General features: G+C 40.0%; 1 protein-coding gene across 16 annotated transcripts in view; it reads left to right on the top strand.

Moving 5' to 3' along the window:
• The window catches only part of GRIP1 (glutamate receptor interacting protein 1), a 473,755-nt gene that overhangs the window by 367,310 nt on the left and 79,826 nt on the right, over positions 1 to 26,619 (top strand). For all 16 annotated transcript variants that reach the window (XM_075209477.1, XM_075209466.1, XM_075209465.1 and 13 more), the window contains exons 5-7: positions 9,502 to 9,585; positions 12,574 to 12,649; positions 15,259 to 15,404. In XM_075209477.1, coding sequence (XP_075065578.1) covers positions 9,502 to 9,585; positions 12,574 to 12,649; positions 15,259 to 15,404 — 306 coding nt within the window. The remainder of the gene's footprint in view (positions 1 to 9,501; positions 9,586 to 12,573; positions 12,650 to 15,258; positions 15,405 to 26,619) is intronic.

Genomic DNA, 26,619 nt, shown 5'->3' with positions numbered 1-26,619 from the left:
CATTTAAAAGGAAAAAAAATGCAGGTAGCCCAGTGACCCGGCCCAAGGGGGCCCCCTGCCCAGTCAGCCCCTGAGGCAAAACTGGGCTATAAATAAAGTGCTGTTTTAAATCTAGTCACAATATTGTTGAAAATTTGCGATTTGCACTCTAGTTGTTTTTTGCTACAATTTAGAAGCCAAGAGTATTTAAAATGCTGTAGATAAAAAAATATTGTTTTATCAAAATGCATTAAATCTTAGAAAAGATTTGATAGCACTTTCACGCTGAGGTTTAAACACCTGTGTGACCCCACCCTAAGAGAACTCCTTGATGACTGGAATAGGTAGGCAGTCTCATAGGTAACTGAAAAGTTGTGGTAATATTGGTGGAGACATTTAAATATCTCTTCTTGTTTTTGATGACCCGAATATATTTTACTACCATTTTCTTTTATTGTGTTTTGATCCATTATAGATATTGTGGCTGAATCACGTAGATATAATTTATTATAGAATTTTATTTCAATTAGTGGCTCAGACGGCAATTGATATCATTGCGAATGTGCTTATTATTTTTTATATTGCTATGTGTTTTGTATGAAAATGTATTGATTTCTGAGACAGTATGTCATGTTTGCGTTTTGTAACGTTTCTAGAGAAAATACCAAGTAGGCATATGTGTGGAGGGGATGTGTTTTTGATACTGTCTGGAGTCAGGTAATCTCAGGTAAATTAGACCTTCTCATGTCTGAGCGACCAACACGTCTGTTGAGACTGAAAGCAAAGGAGGGGTAAATTAGACTTACTGGTACACTTCCTATGTTTATAAGACTCAGAATGCAAGTGATCACATATTAATGTGAATTTTGCAAGTTAAATGATGTTAAAAGCAAGATTAGAGAATGTTATATCCTGATAGTAAACATTAAATATAAAACCTCAAATGTTGTAGTGCTGCTAGCAGCAATGTAAAAAGGTGTTAAACCCCTCCAGGTTGATTTATGTGCAGGCTGGATGAAGCACCTGGATTGGTTAGAGGGGCAGGAGGCTGGATTATCTCCTGCCAGGGTATCTGTGTAAATCTTTATAAAAAGCGCACTAGAGTAGGTAATTAAGGTAATAAAATATCACTGCTTCAAGATCCTGCTTTGACGCCTATTTACCTGCTGTAATTCCTGTGACCACAGATTAGACCAATCTAATCCATTATCCGGCTGTTCTGAGGCTGGAACCCGGCATCCAGTACCAACGCTTTGCATGCTACCTTGCATCTCTGGCCAGAGTGATTGCTGTGGAACCATCCACAGTAACCCTGATCTAAAGGAAGAGGTCAGGGGCAGGGCTACCTAATTTTGTATTGAAAGAAAAAAAAACAGTGAGTCAGGGTTATTTTATGCAGCCATTGTTTTAATGATATCAGAAATCAATACTTTAATCCATAGATAACATCCCAGAGGTCAAAATTGTAAACTGTTTTTTTAGGGCTGATTCTCAGTTTTAAATATATTATAATGTAGCAGAAGTAATATTCACACCTTCGTAGTTCAATTTCTTTACGCACTGTATAACATGTACATATGATATATACTAAATATTTGACTGTGAATTGTTGGTAATACCCTGACTTAAACAGATATATTGTCACAACCATTAGGACTTTTGATGGTAGTCACCAACCAGCAGTTGGCGCTACTGAGCAAGAAGGCGCGGAGTCTAACACGCCCCTGGTTTTCACCAGGGACCCCCACAAGGGAGTATGGGCTCAACTGCAAGGAGTATGCAGCTCGCGACCCTCTGTGTCAGTCGCCGGTGTTGAGGAGTAGTGAAACTAGCCGAGACGGTAACTGATATCAGTCTGGGTCCTAATCAGAATCCGTGGAATGGTCTGGATAAGCCGGCTTGGTAACTGGTATCAATCAATATCCAAGGATAGTCAACCAATCAGATCAGAAATAGGATTTCAGTCACAGCCAAAACAGGAATCAGGAGTGGGGTCAGGAACGAGCAGTAATCAGAACCAGGAGACAAACAGGTGAATACTGGCGCTGGAGCAGGATGTCACCCAATACTCTGGCAGCCACATGCTGCCAGAGTCAGCTTTTATATAGGAGCTGATTAGGGTGGTCAGTGACATCACTGACCCCCAGCATGCCGGATAGGAGCGTGTCCTGTTGCCAGGCAACGGCCACACATGCGCCTGGAGACAGCCAGCCAACAGAGGAAGTAGCTAAAACTTCCATCTCGTTGCTAGGCAATGAGATGCGGTGCTCGGAAGGGGAAAGACGTCCGTCCCTGCAAGGAGGCAGAGGGGGACGTCGCCTGGCAGATATCATAGGTTTATTGTTAATATTTGTATTTTAAAATCTATGGACCTGATTCATTAAGGATCTTAACTGAAGAAACTTCTTATTTCAGTCTCCTGGACAAAACCATGTTACAATGCAAGGGGTGCAAATTAGTATTCTGTTTTGCACATACGTTAAATGCTGGCTGTTTTTTCATGTAGCACACAAATACTCGATAGCTTATTTGTACACTGAAATTTAAAGTTGATATTTGTGTGCTACATGAAACAACAGACAGTATTTAACTTATGTGCAAAACAAAATACTAATTTGCACCCCTTGCATTGTAACATGGTTTTGTCCAGGAGACTGAAATAAGAAATTTCTTCAGTTAAGATCTTTACTGAATCAGGCCCAATGTTCTTATGTGTTTAATATCTTACCAATATTAAAAGCTTAAGAAACATGGTGCAGCAATATCAAATAGAATTTTCTTTTTGATTTACATGTTTAAAATACAAATGACCACGAGCATATGTGACCAAAATGAAATATTGTAATCTTGTAAAATTTTAGTTCTGCACAGCTTGTAATGAGAAACACTGTGGGTGAGTGACTGCACGATTTATCTCTCATTCCTTGAAATTCAACTACAAAAGCAAAGAAAATACTTTTTAACAGCTTGGCAACGTCTAATCATTGTGTCCTACAAGAATAAAAGTGAATTACACACAAACATATATGTAAACATGTAAGTACCTTTTGTTAAGGTGTACGGTCAAGACAAAAATAAAATGTGTTATTTGTATTAGTTTCTCGGCTAGTGATAAAATATTAGAACCTTGCAGTTGTCATGCTCATACAAAAGGACAGAAAGATTTTGTTTTTTATTTGTTTTTCCTTCCCCAACAGAATACTTCCTCTCTAACCTTGGCTGTCCCAGAATGCTGCTCCCCACTCACTGCTTGTCAGCAAAGTGCAGTTGTCTATTTAGTAAATTTGCAGAGGAGCAGCACTGAATAAAATGTAAAATAATTGCTGTACTGTCCCTTTATTGTAATGAAAACGGGGCATTATGGTTTTATTTGTAGGCAGGTTTTCATTTTACAGCAGGGCTTCTGAACCTCTTTAAATAATATACCCCCTTATAATGGTAAATGTGTACCTAGTACTAATATTCCCTAACAGTTTATCCCAAGTACCCTCTAAAGTATGGACAAACTTTGAGAAAAAGTGTTGGACTTGGTGCATGACTACTTCACCTATTGAATGCAGTATCCATGTAGGTGACTGCAGCATATTTGAGACCACGTGTAATAAATATTTCATTATGACACATTATAACAATGTTTTGATATTGACCCATCTCACCCCTGAACCTCATGTCCACTATAAGTATTTCAGTTGTTCATTCAGAACACTGTACTTTATGGGATAGATGTATTTTTACTGGCCTAATGTACATGTAATGACGTCTGTTTTTATCATAGTGCGCATAGCATTGTAATGATTCTTTTCTCATAAAATGCTTTGTAATGTACTACCTTAATTTTGATTGAAATCACTCCAATCTAACAGTAAATGAGCCTTCAGTAGAGCTATTCATGTTAAGTGTTATGTGAGCTTCTCGCTCTGGCTGGTGTCATTATGCCCTGTTGGCTGCTATCAATGAGAAGCCAGTGATTTGTTCCATATAAAGGGATTATTATTTTCTTGTATTGTTTGCCTCTGTCAAAACACGTCTAGGATGTGACTATGCTCAAGAGAATCGTTGTAATTAACTTAATTTACATACTCTTTAGAGCAGGCTTTGGCTAATGATCACATGAGGTCAGGTATTGTGACAGGATTTCTCTTTTGATACTGTTGAGGTGATGTATATACAACTGTGTGGAAGGTGAAAGTAAAGGAACCCTTTTAATTAGAAAACAAGTAACTTGATTTTACAGGTGATGCTCTCAGAAATGGGGCAGACCGGTAAGTTATCTAAGAATTAGTGCATAAACTTTATTGTCAGAAACCTATTATCAGGGCACTTGTAATAGGTGTTATATGTAATAGGTTTTAGCAGTGTTTGTTGTTGATGTTAAACCACAAGAAACTTTTAGACTTGTTATAACAGATGATATATACATATATACAGTTGCTCAAAGTTGATATTGACAGTAACTGACAAGCAGTATGACAAGCTTATGCAGTTAATTTACTTAACACTATTATAGTGCATTACTATATGCAGATGATGGTAAGCTTGTTGTGTGCAATGTCAGAAATCAGGTGGCTCATATATGTTTTTGTGCCTCCGGTCACTTTACATGTCTACTAGCTGAAGTACCCGGTGTTGCCTGGGTTTAAATCTTCAGGCTATTAAGTTATCAAAGAATTGGATGTTGCTGTCAACCTTTTAAAAATAATTAGCAGATTAGCAGCTCTTCCAACACACTAATGAGGTGGCTGCCCAGTGTCGTTTATTTTATTTTTTTTATATTAAATTTCATTCAAATACATCCAATAGAAGGCCCAGAACAAGCTCCATGGGTCACGGTTCTGCCCAGCAAACACCAATGAGAGGACCGACCAGGACCTCAACCCCCTAGTAAGTCTTCTGGGGTCCAATGTTACCAGTCTGTGAAATTTTTGGCCAAATCCATCCAGTGGAAGGCTCAGAACAGGCTCCCCGGGTCAAATAATCTTTCTATCATAGGATATAAATCGCTATGATGTAAAATATTTCAGTTTAATTATGAGTGATAATATAGAAGAAAAATTGTTACAAGTAATTAGAAACAATCCATATAAAAGAGACATACAATTCATTAATAGTCAGAATCAAAATTTAAATGAAAAAAAGTGATGCGCATTACTCTTAGAACCTAGACGTATTGAAATTGACCAATGGTAATAAAATGTCTATTAGAGCCTAATTCAAATGTAACTTGATCCACTATCGAACCATGTGATATAGGAAAAATAATAAAATGTCTCTGAAGAGATAATAGTGAAATCCAGATATCTACTAGAACTATATCAGAAAAATAGTCTAATTGAAGGAGGTCAATAAACACGGCAGTCTTGAGGTCCCACAACCTCTAGTGTTGGCGTGTCTCTTGAAGCTGAAGGTCTGGACCTAATCTTTCTTGCTTCTGTCCTATGGCTCCCAAGGGCGCGTCGCCCAAAAATGCGTCTGGCCCGCACCACGGTCTCCCACTCCCTGGCTATCTGGGACTCAACCTACAGACTATATGGCTTCTCTCCGCTCCCCTCTCCGGTAGTCCCCCTTTTAAACTCTCAGGAGTTCTCCCCTGGTTTGCAACCTTCTGCATTCGGTTCCTGGTATATCCGTGCTGTCAGTTATCTGAGTGACCTCACCCGCAGCGCCTTATTTCCCCAATTCACTGACATACAAACAGCGAATGATCTGCCCACACAATATTTGGAAATCCACAACCTTCACAACCATCCAAATCCTGTCTCACCCTCGTCCCCTTATCACCATTAGGCACTGTGCTTGCACCAAGCATCAACGCCTGGTCTTATCTCTACTCTGTTCTGAACTGACCTCCCCGACTTTGCTCCCCCTCCGCCTCATGACCCCCACGAAGATGTCTGGGAATGTGACCTGGGTGACCCTCTTGACGAGGTCAAGTCTGAAATTCGAAACAATGCTGCCTTTAGCTCCATCTGTGTCCAGATAAAAGAAAATGTATACAAACTCCTGTTCCGCTGGTACTATGTTCCCCACTCACCTCCATAAAATGTTGCCTGACTCCTCTGACAGTTGTTGGCGTTTATACTCTGATATAGGCTCATTTCCTCATATATGGTGGGATTGCCCGAAATTATCCCTGTTTTGGCGCAAAGTCAAGTCCCTTATAGAGTCAAATATTCAGATAAACCGTCCGCTTGAACTCATTTCGGTTCCTGCCATGCAGCCCTCTTTCCTTCTCCTTCATTTTCTTTCTTCCTCTTTCTTTCTTCTAATTCTATTTGACTTCCATCCTGTCTATCATTCTTCGCTCCTCTTTCTTTCTTCCATTTCTTCTTAAAACACGGAAATCCCTTGGTCATTTTATTTTAATGCCAAAGTATATCCTGAATGCTCTCCACTCCACTTAATGGCAGCCTTTTGTATGTTACACCTTATTTTTCTCTGCCATTGTATTCAGATTTTGTCGTTTTTATGTTTTTTGACTGTTAAATACTTGTTTTTTTTTAAAAAAAAAAAAAGGCTTGCCTGTCGTTTAGGTAGAGATTGCAGTGCAGCTTGAAAAAAATAATTGAGAAACAAAAAAACTTGTCTACTAATGATGGTACAGAAGTGTAAGCTGCTCAAATCAATTTATAGGCCATAACAGGTGCTTGAAAGGGTGGGGTTATCCTGCAAGGAACATACACACAACATTTTTCCCCCCAGCAACAGATCTGCCATTTCTACTGTAGATAAAAATGCAAAAGTCTTTGTTGCACACATTTGCAAATGTATGTTTAAGCCATCCGCCACGCCAAGGCGCTTTTGCTAATAGGATAGAATAGTAGCTGAGAGGGGGTACTGGCACTGAATTGCTGTTTGGAGGCTTGTGGGGTACCTCTTTGGTAAGTTGGCTCTCAATTTAAAAACACATATGTATGGCCCAAATATATGTGACTCTCATTGTTTAGAGTAGGACCATCCTATTAGCAAAAGCGCCTTGGCGTGGCGGATGGCTTAAACATACATTTGCAAATGTGTGCAACAAAGACTTTTGCATTTTTATCTACAGTAGAAATGGCAGATCTGTTGCTGGCTATAGCAGTGTGCTGGGGGAAAAAATGTTGTCTACTAATGATGGTGTAATATGCAAGACCAGGGATAGTGTCACACTTATTCCACCTTCCCCATGAACAATGATCATATGGATATGGGGCGTAGAATCAACATGTAGTATCTCAAGAGCTCCCTGTAGAGCCTGCTGTCAATGCACTTTATTTTCCAAGCTCTATTAATGCAACCCATCCTGACAGATTGAGGTTAGTATTATCTGCTTTTTTATTTGACAAGCAAACTAAAGTGGAAACTTCCCTTTTCGGAACAGAGAGTCTTTTGTGCCTCGGGGCTGCGATTTAAGGTCTTTTATGGTAATCACCCCATTTGCCCTTTATCAAAATGGACCTGGCGGATGTGATGTGCTACTACTAATATGATCTTTTCTCAGGATGTATGTATGTCTTAAAGTATCTTGTAGATGTGTGCAACGTAAAACAGGGTTCACATAGGCAATAATGTGCTATCTATTGAAATGTCACTATCTTTAATGTAAACATTTATAAAGAGCACAGTTCTGTCCATAGTTAGGAATTATGAAAAAAGGAGGTAATTAGGATGTGAGAGTTTATCAAGGAGGCTAAAATGTAAAATGGTCAGCTTAGGATGTTTACTTTCTACTATAAGTTCAGTTTTCAAAGGATACAGATGACTTTTGTGATCCAACTCCTCTCTGCTTCCTCTATCAGTTGGCGTACCACATGGCTCAGTCCTAGGTTCCCTGCTTTTTTCTCTTTATATAACTTTTCTTGGAAAACTAATATGCTTTTTTGGATTTCAGTGTCCTCTATATGTGGATGATACCCAAATTTATCTACACTCTCCGGATCTCTCACCATCTGTGCTGGCCCTTGTTACTAAATGTCCATTCATCAACTTAATCTCAATCTTTCAAAAACCAAGCTAATAATGTTCTCACCAGCCATCTGTAGTTACCTATCTGATATTTCTATTTCTGTTGACAACACGACAATAAACCCTACCCCTCAAGCTCGCTGCCTAGGTGTTATTATTGGCTCAGAATTATCTTTTTTGCAGCATTTAGACTAATTTTCTTCGCAAGATGTTTTTCTGCTGCTCCCCTTTGGCAGTCCCTATATTGGTTGCCTTTATTTTACAGAATCCAATATATAATATAGACAAGTCCATAAACAACACTGCACCAACATACATCTGATCACTTGTTGCAAAATACAGTATCTTCCAACTCTACCCTTCTGCTCTGCCCAAGATCTGCATCTTTCATCCACGCTTACCACCTGTTTCCATTTCCCGGTTAGAGGACTTTTTTCAGGCTGCACCATCTCTGAAATGCCCTCCCTCATACAACAACATTCCTCTAGCCTCTAAACCTTTAAATGCTGCCTGAAAACTCACCACTTCAGGCAAATTATCAAATTTCCAAGCTATCCTCCTAACCTCCTTAGACGACCATCCCTCTACACTGTTTCACACAAAGCTTACATGTGTTCTCTTTCTATGCTCTAACAACCCTCTTACCCCCAGACCAACTTTGCTGTTTGACTGGGTCGCTTAGCCCTATAAAGATCTTTTATCCTTGCCATCTGGCTGGACCAATTTGCAACATGTTACACTTAACTTTATGTATCAAACTCCTGTTGTCCTTTAGATTGTAAGTTTGAGCAGGACCCTCTTACCTATTTGACTGTCTGCTAATACCCAGTCTTGTTTGATTACTGTGTTTGTTCCCTATTGTAAAGCACTATGGAATATACTGGTGCTATATAAATAATAATGTTAATAATGGGCATGGATACTATGTGTGGATTGTTTAGGTTGGACAAACTTCACGTCACAGCAGATCTCCTCAAAGACCCCTTTTGTACCTCTTAAAATGTCTGTTTCTGTGCTTTTTATGCCCCCTGGTGTTACTGTTGGCAATTTCTTCATGATATGTTTATAATCCTAAATATACATGTGCCAAGCCTCTGATTTCTCTGTCTTTTTTTTATGTTTTTGAGCCTCTTAATTTATAATCCCCGAATCCTCTTTTACTCCTCCTAGTTTCAAGTTTTTGTCGCAACAGTACCCGTTAATGTGTGTTTGTATATACGTGTGTGTGTGTATATGTATGTGTAGATATATAGATAGAGATAGAGATAAATAGATATAGATATGTGAAATGGAGTAGCCATGAACATATAGGAGTAAATTACAAAAGACATCCTTATTTACAACATTTTGCTGTTAATTGTTATATAATTGTAGGTACATGTCATGCTCCTTCTTTTACCTGTGCTGAATGCGTAACATGATAATGTGTTAGTAATGCTGGCGGTCAAGATTTATTACATTTAATATATTGTCAGTAAAAAATATTTACATGGGGTGGCAACTGGGAAGCCTGAGCTGTAAATGCAGGATAATGTGAAACCCCCCATGCCTTATGACCTTTCATGTTCTCTTCTCTCTCAGCTATACAAGGATCAGGGGTGATTTTTAGAACCGTGGAAGTAACTCTACACAAAGAAGGTAACACATTTGGATTTGTAATACGAGGTAAGTCACTTATGAATCATAAATAGTACACAGTTTGTTTTTCTGCTGTATTATTTCATGACTGAAAGAAGATGAACAGAAATTTCACCTGTGATTTCAAACACCTGATATATATAAACCTAACAGGTGTCATTGAACCCTTTGATTAAAATGGATTGTAAATTTGTAAGAGTGTTGTTTCATGTGAGCATTATACAGGTCCCGTATTAGTATTAATGTGCCTGTATGTACGTAAAATAAGTTTCTTGTAGCATTCTTTTATCTGTCGGTTTATCCATGTTTACCATATGGCATAAGAGTTACCTGTATGGAGGCACAGTATGCAGAAACTGCAGCAGTGCACATCAAACGTTTAGTAGCTAGAAGAAGATACATTACATGAATTTGTAATTTTCATTCTTTTTTTTCCATTTATTTCTATGGTAGATCCTCCAAAGGTCTATAACATGGTGATGAAATAATTGATGAATTATTTTGCTACACATGATGAAAGCTGAACCGTCTTTGAATTCTCTTAGCTTGTTTTCTATGGCGTGCTTGCAGCCTCTCATCGCTTTTAGTAGATTACTATATCCACAGCCTTGATTTTCTTTGCAGGAGACTTGAAATATATATATATATATTGTACTGAATTATTTGTCTACAGGGAAGAAAAAGCATTATATTTTAATTAAATGATAAGAAACAATTTTTAATGCATTTAAAAATCTTTTACTGCCTGTTTTTACCAGACTGTAGGCAAGCTGTGAATATACCTTCCAAGCCTAGTCATCCTATATAGCAATTAACACACATTATCGTTCCATCTAAACCAGTTTTAATGTCGGCACTGGCAGCCATACCCTTCTGTACTTTCTCTACAACTAATGCTACACTAACCGGGCTCCTCACAGTGCTGCAAGTAATTGCCAGATAAAATAATTGGAGCTTGCCAATGTTTACTTGTTGTTTTACTTCATTGTGCATCTCACACTGAGCACAGTGTAGAATCTACTGATGCATTTTAGTACCGTTGCATGAGGTATTCGTTTAGTTTTGTTAGTGAAACACAATTAAGGTAGCGCTTATGCTATTAAACTATGAAAAATGCATCATATATAACGAATACCATGCTAATGTTTTATATTAAATTGTACACAAAAAGTTGCAATGATTTTTTTGCTTTTAATAGGACATTTGAATGGAACATACAGGCTGGCGTGAATGGCTACTGAAAATTCCCCTTTGCGCTTCCTATCTGTAAAAGTGCTGCAAAAGGATATTTGAAAACAAGAAAAATAGGGTCTAAGCGCACCTGATAGAGATAGATATATATATATATATATTTATATATATATGTGACAACTGATGTTAAGCAATGTCATAGATATTTAATATCAATTTCGAAACCGCATTATTAATAAAAACACAATTATATAAATACAAAATTAAAAATAGTTAGGACAATTGGGTGTGGCCACACCTTTATGTAGCAAATGCTTTCGTATAGCAAACTCTCGAGCAGTCAGTCAGTTCTGTAAGGATCTCTGGTGGTAATTAAATACATGGAGTGTTCTATTCCCAATGAGGTGATTCACTTACATAGACCTCAAATGGATTTATAGAATGACTCGTATGAAACCCTTAATCTTTCTTGTATCTAAACAGTAGAGCCACAATGTCCATCTCCTTGAGTATTGGACTTACAGTTTGCTGCTTTAATTCTTCATCTTTACAGTTCAATTCCCTCCGGGACTTCTTGCTTTACCTCCCCTAGTGTCCAGTGGGCACGAATTTTGTGGCTTGAATAGCTGTTCAGGCTGAATTGCAAGCTAAATATTATTAATAGTATTATTAATAAAACCTGATAAAACTTAATATATACAGCACTATGAGAAATAAAATAAGTACACTAATATTTCAGCATACATATCTGCTTTTATGTAGCTCAACAATTCATGAACATTGTTACTCCCAGACCTAACTAACCATATTTACCTTTAGGTGTGCAGAATATCCAGATCACTAGGGTATAAACCAGTTATTATGGCAGAGACTAGGTGAAAATCCAGTGATTATATACTTCTGCATACACATCAGTGGGCATAAAAATATAGCAAACTTTTTACTGAGCTCCTGGTTAATACACAAATGTAAAGGTTAGCTGTCACTCATGCATTGTGGAGTCAGATATGTGACGTCAGTGGGGCATGTCATGACCAATGTTCATGATGTACGACCAATAGTTAGAGGCACTGATTTCTAGGAATTGTCAGCATATATTGGTCATGACTGGTTCATCTTTCATGTCTTCACTTTATACTGCTTTTCCTTATTCCAACCGTATTGCACCACCGATAGCTGCACAGAAATGCTGGTCACTTATAGAGACTTTATTATCCGTGTCTGATAATGATTTTGCCTTACAATGGCGCCACACACTTTCCCCACCTGGAACTACATTTTTTAATTCACAACCTTTTTGTAATAGATTAATAATAATGCCCATAAAACGGTTGTCATCATGTTTGAGCAGCAGATGTTCTTCAAAGTCCATTATGTCATTCCATTAAATTTCTGCAGTTATATAGAGACAAAATAGATGCTGGTTTTCTTGTTACTTGACAAATTACGAAAAACTAAACTGATTACTTTCCCTCATGTACTATTTAAAGGGTAATCAAGGCAAGGTTTAGTGTAACTTCTTTTTGTTATCAGTGATGTGTTTAACTCCTATTTGTATGCAAAGGTTAAACATTCTACAAATGTGCATTATTCTCATTTTTTGTTGTGACCTTTATAGTTTTACATAGTTTTGTAAGTCAGCTGGGCAGTAATCATTCATGTATTAGCGTTTTGTTGCCGCACATGAATATTTAGTGGATAGAAAGGACTGAATGCTATACTTGTGTAGCATAGATAAGACTAATGTATCTCAGATTATGAAGCAGCCAGCCAGAATGTGTGTTCGCTTGAAGCAATAAGCTTATTCTTTTTCCTTGTTTCCAGGAGGAGCAAACGAGGACAGAAATAAATCTCGTCCTGTTGTAATAACTTGTGTGAGACCTGGAGGACCGGCTGACAGGTACAATACATCTTTCTGCAGCAATATAGATGAATCTGGGTTATTGTGGTGCACGAGCAGATATGCATCAAATGTTATAAGCAAATATAATGAATGTAAATGTCCTTACTATGTATTAAAAGCAGCGCTGACAACAAAAGATCTGTAGCGTATGCCTATCCCTCATCTCTTGCCTCTGTTACCAGCTGTTACTATTGGTTTATTCTACGTTTGTGTAATCCCAGGCACAATGCTATACAGAAGACATATGATAACAATAGTTAACATTGTTCAGATATACAGAGACAATACTGAAGCATTCAAGCTAACCAGGATGAAATCAAAATAACGAACTGAAACTTTGTCAAACCTCCTGCCACATAGAGCTGCAAGGCTGTTCTCTCCCTTGGGATCATGGGAATGTTCTGATAACCTGTTTTAGTATTCTATCCAGGGCCGGTGCTAGGGTCCTTGGCGCCCTAGGCACACTTTCACAATCTGAGCCCCCCCCCAAGGCACACTTACAAAATCCGTGCCCCCCCCTCCCCACGTCTTTCCTTACCTTTACTTGCCTCCATAAAGCTCCTCCTCTCTGCTCCGTCTCCTCCCCTCCACTACTGACACTGTCGGGCCGTGATGATGCTGTCATGCCCGACAGTCAGTGAGTGGAGGGAAGGAGACGGAGCAGACAGGCGGCGGTGATGATCCATAGCCCCCTCCCCCTCCCCGTGGATTTATCGGAAGCTGTGCGGCGGCCGTGGAAGGTATGGTCAGCGGTCGCCGCACAGTTTTAAAGTAATTTTTATTCTGTGGCGCCCTCCAGAGCCCGGCACCCTAGGCAACTGCCTAACCTTGCCTAATGGGAGCGCCGGGCCTGATTCTATCCAGCATCAACAGTCATTAGATTTTTAGTGCATTTTACAGCCTATCCTGGATTTGTCTAATGCATTCAACTGTTAACACCTTTTCTTGTTTGAAAAGAATTGTAAGCAGTTACAACACTATGAATTAGTACTATTTCTGTGTGTACCAAGTAGAAAAGTCACCTGCGAGAGAGACCATTGCTGATAATGATCATAGACAAGTAGTACAGTATTAAGTCAGTATCACATATCAATGTCGGTCTAGCTGACATACACGTGGCTTTTCTGTTGTCCCTGACAACTTCTATGGCCTCTCTTCCACAATACAAGTTTTGACATATTTCAAGCTATGAACAGGCTTTTATAATTTGTTACACACATTCATAACCTGTTTCTGAATCTAGAATGCCGTTCTGCATATTTGTGTAATATGATATCTACAGTTTGGTAGTTTCTTTACTTTCCAAAAGACATTCTTAGCGTGACAGGTAGAGTTCCCATCATTATCATCATCATTTATTTATATAGCACCAACATATTCCGTAGAGCTTTACAATTGTGGAGAAACACCGTAAACTAATAAACAAACTGGGTAAAACAGACAAAGAGGTGAGAAGGCCCTGCTCGCAAGCTTACAATCTTAGCTTTGAAATGAAGAACCACAACATCCATGTGACCTAACTTTTACTCAAGCCATAAAAACTAACCCATACTTCCTTTTATGTTATAGGAACTTGTAACTTGGGTTATCGGCAGTTTAGGGTTTATGACTATGGGTCGACACTGAAATAACATGGTTTATCATGAATATTATTTGATTGATAGAAATCTTGCCATATTAAAGTAAAGAAACTACAACTATATAAATTAATTTCTTGTGTACATTACATCTACATAAGTCTATAGGTCTGATGCTGTCATTTTCCAATTCATTGTATTAAAACTCATCTATATAGTGGTGGAACTCCCATTGGTGTATGCTCAGAAGAGGCCCTCTCTCTGCTGTTTTCAGAACAGGCCATTGAGCCCCATGGTTTTTGGACCCTACCCAAACCTTCGCTATGGCAGTGCAGAGTTCTACCAATGCATCTACACATAGAGTAAAGAGAGCCCATACTGTCTACTGGAATCCCCACCGTTCTTAATTTTGATTTGATCTCCTCTTTATTTTTGTGGTAGAGATTGCAACATAAATATAGGAATATCTATCAGTAGCAATGTCTATCCGTAGGTTAATTACTGTAGCAATGGTATTATGCAGTATACAAAGTAATTATTTTGTTAGTTGAATTCATTTAACATTCATAAAGCAAAGAGTGATTGAGTTGCTAGGTAAGTTGCAAAAATAATATCTCTGTTGTAAAATTTAGCTCTATTGTTTTGTTCCTTATCACTTTTGCTAATGATGTTCTGTGTCGCACATTTGATGAGCCATTGTTGCTGAAGTGTGTGGAGAAATATTAACCCTTTTCCAAAGTTTACTCTAGATTAATGTCATACAACAAAAACCCAGGGCCCATGTTGGTATACTTGGTCTTCATTACATAGTAATAAGCAGTTATTTTCCCATCACTGATTTTCAGATTAAACTAATTTCCTTTCCTCTGTGACCTCGCGCTTGGTAACTGTCAAGGTAAATGCTAAGAGTATAGACAAGTGGGATTGATGTCATGCACAGTGCAAGTGAATCACTTTGTGTAATTGGCTATTATCTCTAAACCGCATTACATCAAATTAATAAAGATTGTTTATTTTATACTTTTATAGAGAGGGCACAATCAAGCCAGGGGACAGGCTGTTGAGTGTGGATGGAATTCGCTTGCATGGAACAACGCACGCTGAAGCCATGAGTATTCTCAAGCAGTGCGGGCAGGAAGCCACCTTACTTATAGAATATGATGTCTCCGTGATGGGTAAGATGTGTCTTATATTGACCCCTTGCTGTCGGCACATCCTTATAAATCACTGTGACCTTTTGTGCTCTCTGCTCTCATTCATCTCTGCTTGTACACAAATAGCACATCTAATTATCTATCTGTTGCTGTTGGTATCTGTTGGTAACCAGGAATAATTTTTTAGAATGTTGTTTAAAAGATTCCATATCCTGGTTTTCGGACTGAAATTTATACTCATTGATTTGAAAATGAGCATACCAGACTTTTATAGATCATATTGCAATGAGCTGATCTAGTATAGAAATAAAAATCAATAAATTAAACATAGTAAACATAACTTGTGGGAAAAGATACAATGCACCAATTGCCAACCAAGAACTGTAACTTTTTGTCTTGCACAGTTGTTATACCAAGAGTAACAAATACTTGCAATGTGTAATAATTGTAGGTGGTTGGCCCCTAACATTACAAACACACATATCCAATTTATTGGTCAATCCTAATATTAAGGTGTGACTGGATCACTAATAACTAACTTATGTTATAAATTCATTTAAAGGAAATGGCGCAGGGCGCTTATTTATATAATTGCAAAAGCACTTCTTTTTTAATGTTGTGTATATTTTGGTAAGGAAAATCTTTATTTCTGAGACCAGGGAAGAAACTCGTTTGTTTTAACCTTGCTAGAGGAAATGCATTATTTCTGATGTATATATCTGATACAATAAGCCTTTGTTTAAGAAGTTTATTGTGTATCTTGGTGTAAGGAAATGGTTTGTTTGGGGTTTTGCAACTTTTCTTGGGGAATTATTTTTTTGGGGGGAGGAAATGTGTATTCTGCAACTGTTGGAAGAAAGCACCCATGCTAATCTCATGTTAATTAGACCTTTTGATGTGAGTGTCCAATACCCCTTAATGGAAAGGAAGGGGTAATTAGACTTTGTGTCAGATGTCCACTGTGTCCAAAATAAGAAGCAGGAAATCACAGCAAGGTTTTAAGGATATCACAGATAAGCGTAAATATTGTTAGCTTTGCATTGGATGTAAATCCGTGTTTGGGTAAGCAAATTGCATCCTGATTCTAAAAATATCCTGTGAGGCTGTGTCTAAAACTGTATAAAAAGAGAGCCCTTGTACGCAGAAATATATCATTCTGATGTTCCATCAGACCTTTAATCAGTGGAAATGTCCTTGTCGGGACACTTGAGCAAAATAAACATCACTCTGTGCTTCAAGACCCTGTTTGACAACGTCTTCAATATTGCAGTAATCCTGTGAATTACAGATTAGACCCTAAATCTAATCCGGCTTCCGGCTGTTCTGAAATTTGGACCCAGATCCTAGTACCACCACTCTGCCCGCTACCCAGCAGCTCTGGCCAGTGTGATAGGCCAGGGGAGATCCATCTACAGCACCCTGATCCATAGTAAGCAGTCAGGGGTACCAGTCCAAGTGTACCAGCACGGGAGTACACTAGCAGCGACAGTTACCCATAAGGACCGTGGTTCTGGATGCAAAAAATGGAGTCCAGTGGTGGCAGCAGGAGGAGCGTATTCGGAATAACAAAAGGGGACGGTGACAAAGTAAGCCCAGACGTTCTCAGCAACAACAGACAGGGTGACGTAGGCGGTCCATCCTGTCACATAAGGTTATCTGTTTAATCCCCAAGAAATAAAAGAAAGACAAGGGGTGCACTTAAATTACCACTGTATATTAAGGTATCTCCATTTAGCCAATACATGAACTGGTTACCAAATAAGCAGCATTGTTTTATGATAAACTCTTTCAATGTATATAAATTCCTCATTTTTTTGAATCGCATCTTCACAGCAGTTTTAGGCTTGGGCTATGGTTTTAATTTACAGCTATGGAGGTAGTACTGAATGATAAATGCCCTCACTGGAATTTTCAATCAAGGTACATGCATGGCTCTTTGTTTTCCTGGTAAGCATTGCTGATGCTGGGGACATTCTCTGAGAATTCAGTCCTGTTGTTAGTGTACTTCATATGTGCTGTATTTCATGTGTGATCTGTTGGCATCTAGATGTGGTTCATACATTCCCAGCGCTGCAGAGTCAGCTGAGATTTGGGAATGGAAAAAAAGCTCTCCAACCTCTAGTTTGTGTAGTTGAGTGGTGGATGCAGGTAGTGTAGTGGGAAGTTAGATCCAGAGAAGCATTTCACAGTATTAATAGAGCTTACATTTACAGCGGATTCAAAAATGTAAAACATCTAAATGTTCTTTTTGCTACTTATGATTAAATTGAATAAATAAAACTGTAATTGTTGATTGCACCTCCTGTTTATAAACTAAATGTCTACTTTTGTGGAATTGTATTGTTTTATATAGAAGACTGATTGTTTTTTTTACCCCAGGTAAACCCATACCATCTGCAGTTTTTGGCTAGGTACACTAACAAGCAGAATGTATCTAGCATTACTTGAAACAAGCAAAAATCCTCCTGGCCATTTAGTAAGGGAGTTGGCACTCTGTGACATTGTCCTGATGATGTATAGTGTATACAGATAGTGTATAAAGCAAAGTTTTATAGATAGGGGGAAAAACAATTCCCACAATGGGGGACATATCCTTTTAGATAAAAAAAAAAAGTATGTTTACTCTTGCAATATATTTTATAGATGCTCTGCGTATGCTTCCCAAAAATCCCACATCCTGGGTACAAAAACTATTCATAAAAGTATCCTTGTATTTGTAATTTTGATACTCTATTAATGAAACCCTGCTGGCTATGTTAGGCACCCACAATGTGCCTAAAGTCCAAGCTAACTGCACCTATCTCTTTAATTAAAAAAAAAATCTGCTTGCAGAACTGTGATTTCATTTATTCATATTACACCCAATTTAAAAGTAAATTAAACCTTGTGACGACGATAATTGCCTTCACCACTTCACCAAGGAAACATAATTTAATTGTGACATTTATTAATTTTATGGTCAGGATTAATTGTAACATAGCACAATAATCTATAATCAGGAGAAACGTGCCGTCTCTATTCCATTTAACTACATCTCCAACAGAGCATGTGAATTGTGCTATAAAATATAACTATTCCATTGTGGTGTAATTGCAGATGGAGGTCACGCAGTATCCGCTTATATACAGAGATGCATTTTCTACCAGTACATGCCTCTATGCACATAACAGTTGCTGTAGAGGTTTTATTTCAAACAGGCTATCTTCCAGGCTATTTTCAGAATGGGGTAAGAGACCAAGATCCCAAAAGGACCAAGATAATTGGGGGTAGCTTAGGGGACCACAAAGCCCAGTTGCTGCAGAGACCCCTATTGCTACATCGCTACGTCCACATAAAAGGTCCCTTCTAAGTCTTACTCATTGAGAAAACACTGATCCATCCCTACCGTAACCAAAAGTTACTTTCAGTTACTCTATGGAGCATTGCCAAAATAATTTGTAATCATTTCAGCTGTTCATTGAGTGGCTGCACAACACCTATTGCGCTAGACATCTTACTTATCAACTGAAATCTGACCCATATTCCGTACTTAAATCAACTCTAATATTTGTACTGGGTTTTTTTTATTGTAATTTTTTTTTTTTTTTTACAACACCCAACCCTCTTCCCAAATCCTGGTACTTAACACAGCTGCCTCAGTTTACCTCATTATGTGCACTCTTGATTGATTGCTACATTTGGTTGAGGAGGTGAAAACTCTCCCTCCATTACCTTTTCTTTCAAAGAGTAAAACATAGCAGAAATATAGATTTGTATAAAATTATAATAAACTTTTCATCTATCTGAAATAAGAAATGCCTTTGCTCTGTCTAAAGCAGTGTTCAGATGTAAGTATGATTTATAAAAATCAGAGGGGCATATTCAATTAAGTCTAAAGATCGCAGATACACGCTTCCACTGACGGCACGTTGCGGCGTTCCGTGCGCACCCCATAAAGTTGCAAAGGGAATCCGCGATGTTGCAGTACTGTATTGTCACTTTCCATGCGCAGGCGCACGTACTTGTGACCGCCCAGCCTAATTGAATATGCCCCATAATGTTAATGTGTAAATCAATAATAGCCCTGCTCTGTGTTAATGGTGTCCTGTTATGAATGAGTTAATAAACCACTTTTTTCTACTTTCCTGTAAGTGCATACTAAGCCTAGAGGTTTGCTGGCCTAGATTTAAATAGACTGCATGTTATAATTATGCATGTTTTAATAGGATAATATAATCGCCTTTACTTTTATGTTCCAGAGTGAGAACAGTTTCAAAAATCCATTTTATTTTACTAACCGATTCTGATGTTTAAAAATGATGTTGGAAGATTCTTAGGTGAGAAATGTATGTTATTATTGCAGGAATAGAATTTACTCTTTCTTACTAAATCTGTGATTTTATTCTGCCCAATTTTGGGCACAATAATTAGTCAAAATGTATATTTACTAGAGGAGAGGTGGATTGAAGAATTGTGCAGGGTCCTGAGCCAAAAGGGGGCTGTTCAGTTTTCTTTTTTTTTTTTTCTTCACTTATAAAAGAACTGATTCAGTCTCCTCCGCCTTTCTGTTCCTTAACAGTTATCAGCACTGATCAGTGACAAGATGTTTTGGAAATGAGTAGAGTAGTTTCTGTACACTGGATTAAAGCCAGATATGAAGACAGTGTTTCATATAATTGTTATTCATTTTAGAATTTGGGTTACACTTCGATTTCAGTGCATGCAGATGATATCCTCCTGACCCTTACAGACCCCCTCTCTTCAAGCTGAACTCCGAAAATATGGAGACCTCTCTAATTTTAAAATCAATACTGGTAAATCCAAAATCCTCCCTCTCAACCTCCCCCTCCTCTCTTTTGATCCCTTCAACGCAACACGGTTTCAGATGACGCCTGGATAAGCTCAAGTACCTGGGTGTTTACCTGACCAGTCCCTATAATTTGCTGTGTGATGCTAATTTACCCAAACTGTTGAATTCCCTCAAACTTCATTTGCTGGAGTGGTACAAGTTATAAATTTCCTAGCTAGGTTGCATTACAGCAATAAAAATTAATTTATTAAGGTGATCTTATACCTATTTCAAACTCTACCAGTGAAGGTCCCATCCCTGGCCTTGCAGACCTTACAAAAACAAATTGCTCACTGTGTCTGGTCGGGTAGTTGCCCTAGAATACGAGCCTGTACGCTATACCGTCATGCTTCGGAAGGTGGTCTCGGTCTACTGAATATTCAAAAATGCTATGTTGCTACCCACCTCACTCAAGTGGTCATTTTCCATTCCCCTCCCTGCTCAAGATTATGAGTGGATATTGAAGCTAACCTCCTTCACGCTCTCTCCCCATATACTCTACTCTGGATCTCTATCAAGCATCACCTATCCCTCTCGCTGCTGTCTCCCACTACATCATTCTCCTTATACATTTGGGATTATAGCACCTGCACCTACATGACCGCTTTTACCAGCTCCTTAAATTGCAACACCTGTACCGCTCTATCCCTGAATTTAAACAACACCCCCGAACTTACCCCTCTTGAGTCATTTTATAGCATTAAGTCCCATCCCTGTGGTCTTATTTCCACTTTTTTATTGAATTTTTATAGTGTATTGTTAACCTGATGGAGATCGCTATGAACTCATGTGGTGAAACAAGGTATTAATATCACCCTAACCAGTCTGTCCCTCGTTTCTCACAAAATGTGGATTATAGCATGTACTTTTTATAGCTCTTGCTTTTGTTTCTCAGCTCAACAGAATACCACTGCAGTGTCTAATTTCATGTGGATAAAGGGACATTGTAGCTTATTATAAATATGTATATTGTGTATTGTATATTGATGTTGTGGCAGTGAGGTGGTTGTTCATTGTCCTTAAAATGAAACCAGGGGGGTTATGGCTAGGGATCAGATTGCAGGATACAGGTGAGGGGGAAGGCCAATTAGTATCCATTGTTCTCAACATGAGTAATTCACCAAAATAATCACCACCATTTATTTACATAGCGCCACTAATTTACTAACAGTAAAGCTGTACAGAGAACTCGCTCACATAAGTCCCTGTCCCATTGGGGCTTACAGTCTAAATTCCCTAACTAACACACACACACACACACACACACACACACACACAGACTAGGGTCAATTTGTTAGCAATCAATTAACCTACCAGTATGTTTTTGGAGTGTGGGAGGAAACCGGAGCACCTGAAAGAAACTCACGCAAACACGTGGAGAATATACAAACTCCTCCTCAGATAAGGCCATGGTCGGGAATTGAACTCATGACCCCAGTGCTGTAAGGCAGAAGTGCTAACCACTACACAACCAATTTGTCTAGAGCCTAGTTCCCAGGGGACCTTCTGTGGAAGTACAACTTATCTCCACTCCCCCTCCAACCCCCTGATACAGCACCCACCAATGGTGGATAGACCCAGGGGTTTGCCCAGGGAGGGGAAAACACTGTGGAAATTAGATCCTAGATATAAGGAGCCACTCCAGAGGGTGAAGTTCTTAATGGGAATTGATGCTGGAAACTGCAGGGTGGCTGGTGGTTCTCCCAGTGAAACACATCTGCAAATCTAAGGGTCGTCAAGTCTGCACAGCCAGGTGACTGTAACTCCTTAAGCTAGTGGGGTAAGGGACAGATAATGTGGTAAACCTGCCTGGCATTTATTTACTGTGTGTATATACTAATCTAGTGATTTATTTTTGTTACAATAAATGTATTGTTTTACTTTCTAACTGCATTTGCCTGAGTGACTGAGAATCCTTGAAGGTACTGGATAGACTTCCCTGGCATAGGACGGCACCCGTGGGTGGCCAGCCAGAGAGGAGTGGGTAGAATTTGGCCAGATAAACCGGGGATCTTCACAACTCATTTAAGTAGAGGTCATAGGTGAGACTCTTGTGGTCAGCACAGTGGCTTAGTGGTTAGCACTTCTGCCTCACAGCGCTGGGTTCGATTCCCGACCATGGCCTTTTCTGTGTGGAGTTTGTAAGTTCTCCCCGTGTTTGCGTGGGTTTCCTCTGATTGCTCCGGTTTCCTCCCACACTCCAGAAAACATACTGGTAGGTTAATTAGTAGAAACAAAGAGAAAATACATATAGTAGGTTAATTGGCTGCTATTAAATTGCCCTTAGTCTCTCTTGGTCTGTGTGTGTGTATGTTAGGGGATTTAGATTGTAAACTCCAATGGGGCAGGGACTGATGTGAATGTACAGCGCTGCGCAATTAGACGCGCTTTATAAATAGATGATCATGACTCTTGCTGTAGAGGAATGGGCCAAAATCAGATTGAAAGCTGCATTTGTGTACGCCCTAATGAAATTGCTTACAAATTACTCTATGGATGTATTTGGTTCCTTCCTGCCTCCATAAGATATACCCAGTTTCTTCAAAGTCTTCTTGGGGTTTCTGTAGTCACGATGGTTCTTTTTTACATGTTTGGTGGTCCTGTCCCAAGATGTTGAGATTCCGGTGAAGTGTTCATGATCTATTATGTACCATTACTTCTTTAATCCTACACCATCTTGCAGATGTTCACAAGTATACGTTAACACTGGTCGGCCACATTCTTAATGCTGCCAAATGCGCGATTTCTGCTTCCTGCATTATTTATAGTTTTATGCTGGACGGAGGATTCATTGGCAGGAAGAACTGTGGGGACGTGTACAAGGTCCGGACATATCACTCTTACCCTAACTGACTCGCCCCAACTTGTCTTCCTTCTTTTACTTTTTGTTGCCGCCGATATAGTAGAGTCCTTCTGAGTGTTTTCTGGTCTCTGCAGCTGATTCAGTGTTCGTGGAAAGCAAAACTAGAAGTAAACGGCAGCTGTCGGGGATCAAGATAGTGTGTTGTAATTCAACACGTTTCGTCCTCCTCAGGACTTTAACAAGGATATTACTGAATAGTGAAGCTTTATTTAGCGCCCGTTCTTGATAAACTTTTATTAGGTAGAAACAATGTTAAAAATAAAAGCTTTTAAAAACATAATTTTCAGTTATACAGACTGCTTATGAACAAAATGCTCCAAATCAAATAAAACAAAAAGAAAATAGGAGAATGAAAATAATTATAAATGTGTGTATGTGAACATATATATACGTATGTGTGTGTGTGTGTGTGTATGTATATATATATATATATATATATATTTATTATCCTTTATTTGTTTGGCGCCACAAGGGTTCCGCAGCGCCGTACACTGTACAAAACAGTAGACTATACAGGGTAAGACATTACTGAACAATAAACAATAAATACCAAACTTCAGAGGCTCCAGGCAGGCTAATGCAGTAAGGACGGAGCAGAAGAACAGGTATGGATACAGGAGGGAAGAGGGCCCTGCTCAAGTGAGCTTACATCCTAAGGGAGGGTAAACAAGACTCAGGCACAAAGGGAGTCAGTTGATGCATATGGGAGGGAGAAGGGGCCGGGAGGAGAGAGGGGAATATGGGTTAGGTGGAAGGATGGTAGGCTTTAAGGAAGAGGTGAGTTTTAAGTGCTCGTTTGAAGGAGCTTAGATTGGGAGAGAGACGGATGGAGCGAAGGAGGTTGTTCCAGTGAAGGGGGGCTGCACGGGAAAAGTCCTGGATTCTGGAGTGGGAAGAGGTGACCAGGGTGGAGGAGAGGCGACGGTCATTGGCCGAGCGCAGGGAGCGGGCAGGAGTGTGAATGGAGAGGAGGTTAGAGATATAGGGGGGAGTGGACTGGGAAAGAGCCTTGAACGTGGTGGTCAGGAGTTTGAAAAGGATTCTGTAGGGGATGGGGAGCCAGTGAAGGGCAAGGCAGAGGGGGGATGCGGAGGAGGAGCGGCAAGAGAGGAAGATGAGTCTTGCAGCCGCATTGAGAATAGAGCGGAGGGGGGCAAGGTGGCAGAGGGGGAGGCCAGAGAGGAGGAGATTGCAATAATCGAGGCGGGAGATAATGAGTGCGTGGATGATGATTTTGGTGGCATCCTGAGAGAGGAAGGGCCGGATGCGGGCAACATTGCGAAGCTGGAAGCGACAGGCTTGGGCGAGGGATTGAATGTGGGGTGCAAAAGACAGAGAGGAGTCGAAGGTAACGCCCAGGCAGCGAAGTTGGGTGACAGAAGAGATGGTGGTGCTGTTGACGGTGATAGAGAGGTCGTGGTGGGAGGGGAGCCTGGGGGGAGGAAAGACAATGAGTTCAGTTTTAGAGATGTTAATTTTGAGAAAGCGGGAGGACATCCAGGAGGAGATGGCAGAGAGGCAGTCGGATACACGAGAGAGGAGGGTGGGGGAGAGATCAGGCGAGGAGGTGTAGAGTTGGATGTCATCGGCATAAAGGTGATACTGAAGACCGAAGGAGGAAATGAGAGCACCAAGGGAGGAGGTATAGAGTGAAAAGAGTAGAGGGCCGAGAACAGAGCCCTGAGGGACTCCGACAGGAAGAGGGGAGGGGGTGGAGGAGGAGCCAGACGTGGATACAGAGAAGGAGCGGTTAGCAAGGTATGAGGTGAACCAGGCGAGGACAGACCCAGATAAGCCAAGAGAGAGGAGGGTTTGTAGCAGGAGGGGGTGGTCTACGGTGTCAAAGGCCGCAGAAAGGTCGAGGAGGATGAGTAGGGAGAAGTGACCCTTGGATTTGGCTAAAAGTAGATCATTGGTAACTTTGGCCAGGGCAGTTTCGGTGGAGTGCAGGGGGCGGAAACCAGATTGGAGAGGGTCGAGGAGGGAATAGTCCGAGAGGTGTCTGGTGAGGCGGCTGCAGACAATCCTCTCAAGTAGTTTAGAGGCAAAGGGGAGAAGTGAGATAGGGCGATAGTTAGCAGGAGAGTTGGGGTCAAGATTGGGTTTTTTGAGGATGGGAGAGATGAGAGCGTGTTTAAATGAGGAGGGGACTACGCCAGAGGAGAGTAATAGGTTGAAGAGGTGGGCTAGGTAAGAGCAGGCAGTGGGAGAGAGCGAGCGGAGGAGGCGAGAGGGGATAGGATCGAGAGGACAGGTAGAGGGTGGAGAGGATAGAATAAGTGAGCGAACTTCTTCACCTGAAGTAGGACAGAAGGAGCACCAGAGTTGGTTGTTGGGGGGAGGTGAGGGGAAAAGGGAGGATGGAGGGGGATGGGAGGAGGAGATGTTTAGTCTGATGGCCTCGATTTTGGAAGAGAAAAATGTGGCGAAGTCAGAAGCTGAGAGGGAAGTCGGGATAGGAGGGGGGGTGGAGAGAGGAGGGAGTTGAAGGTGGCAAAGAGGCGGCGGGGGTTGGAGGACTGAGAAGAGATGAGGGACCTAAAGAAGGATTGTTTAGCAAGGGAGAGAGCGGAGCAGAATGAGGTGAAGATAAATTTAAAGTGAAGGAAGTCGGCCAGGGAGCGAGATTTCCTCCAGAGGCGTTCAGCAGTGCGAGAGCACTTCTGGAGGAAGCGGGTGAGTTTGGAGTGCCAGGGTTGTGTGTGTGTGTATATATATATATATATATATGTGTGTATGTATATATAAAGAGTAGATGTATATATAAAGAGTAGATTAAAAAAATATTGAATTTAGTATAGTGGAGAGGATTTTTTTATTTTTATTCTTAGATGGGCAAGAAGGAGTCTATGCTACGTCCCATAGGTGATTTGAGTTCATAAATCCACTTTGTTTCAATTCTTGAGGTGTTCCATAAAGTTCCCTCCTCTCCGGTCCTTGATGACATGTTGAATCCCAGTAAAAATTAGGATTTAGCTCGTTACAGCCTAGGTATCCACCTGGGTTTCTTTGCTACCTGTTCTCCTAATTTTGACTCAGTCCAGCATTTGTTTTCCCCTCCCTCTTCCCCCTCCCTTACTCTTTTCTTTTTACTACGGTTGTATGTCATAATATTGTTTTCTTTCTGCATGCTAATATTAAAATCCTAATACAAAATTTTTAAAAAAATGATTACATTTAATTGTGTAATATTTGTATTGGTAACTTTTGGGCAGGTCTTCTTCTGGACTGTCTTTCTGCCTGTACAGCTTCAATATAGCTGCTGGATTGGTGCTGAGGAATAACAGCCCTGCATTAATCTACTATGTTGTGTTGATGAAGACAAGACTGAGGGGCAGTAATTGGTTTCAGGTGGGATAATGTGTGTACTTTTGATACCATATTACTACCTCAGGAGACTATCTCTGCACCCAGAACCCTGCCAAGATCACAGCTGAGAGCGCCTGTTTACAAGACGTAGTGCTTATTTTCCTTACTTACGAACAGTCATTCAAACCGTGAACTCTCCTGGGCAGCCAATCAGGGTTTAGTTGGGTTCTATATGA

Source organism: Mixophyes fleayi, chromosome 4, assembly GCF_038048845.1.
Source record: "Mixophyes fleayi isolate aMixFle1 chromosome 4, aMixFle1.hap1, whole genome shotgun sequence".
NCBI lineage: Eukaryota > Metazoa > Chordata > Amphibia > Anura > Limnodynastidae > Mixophyes > Mixophyes fleayi.
This window is presented reverse-complemented; position numbering and strand designations above follow the sequence as displayed.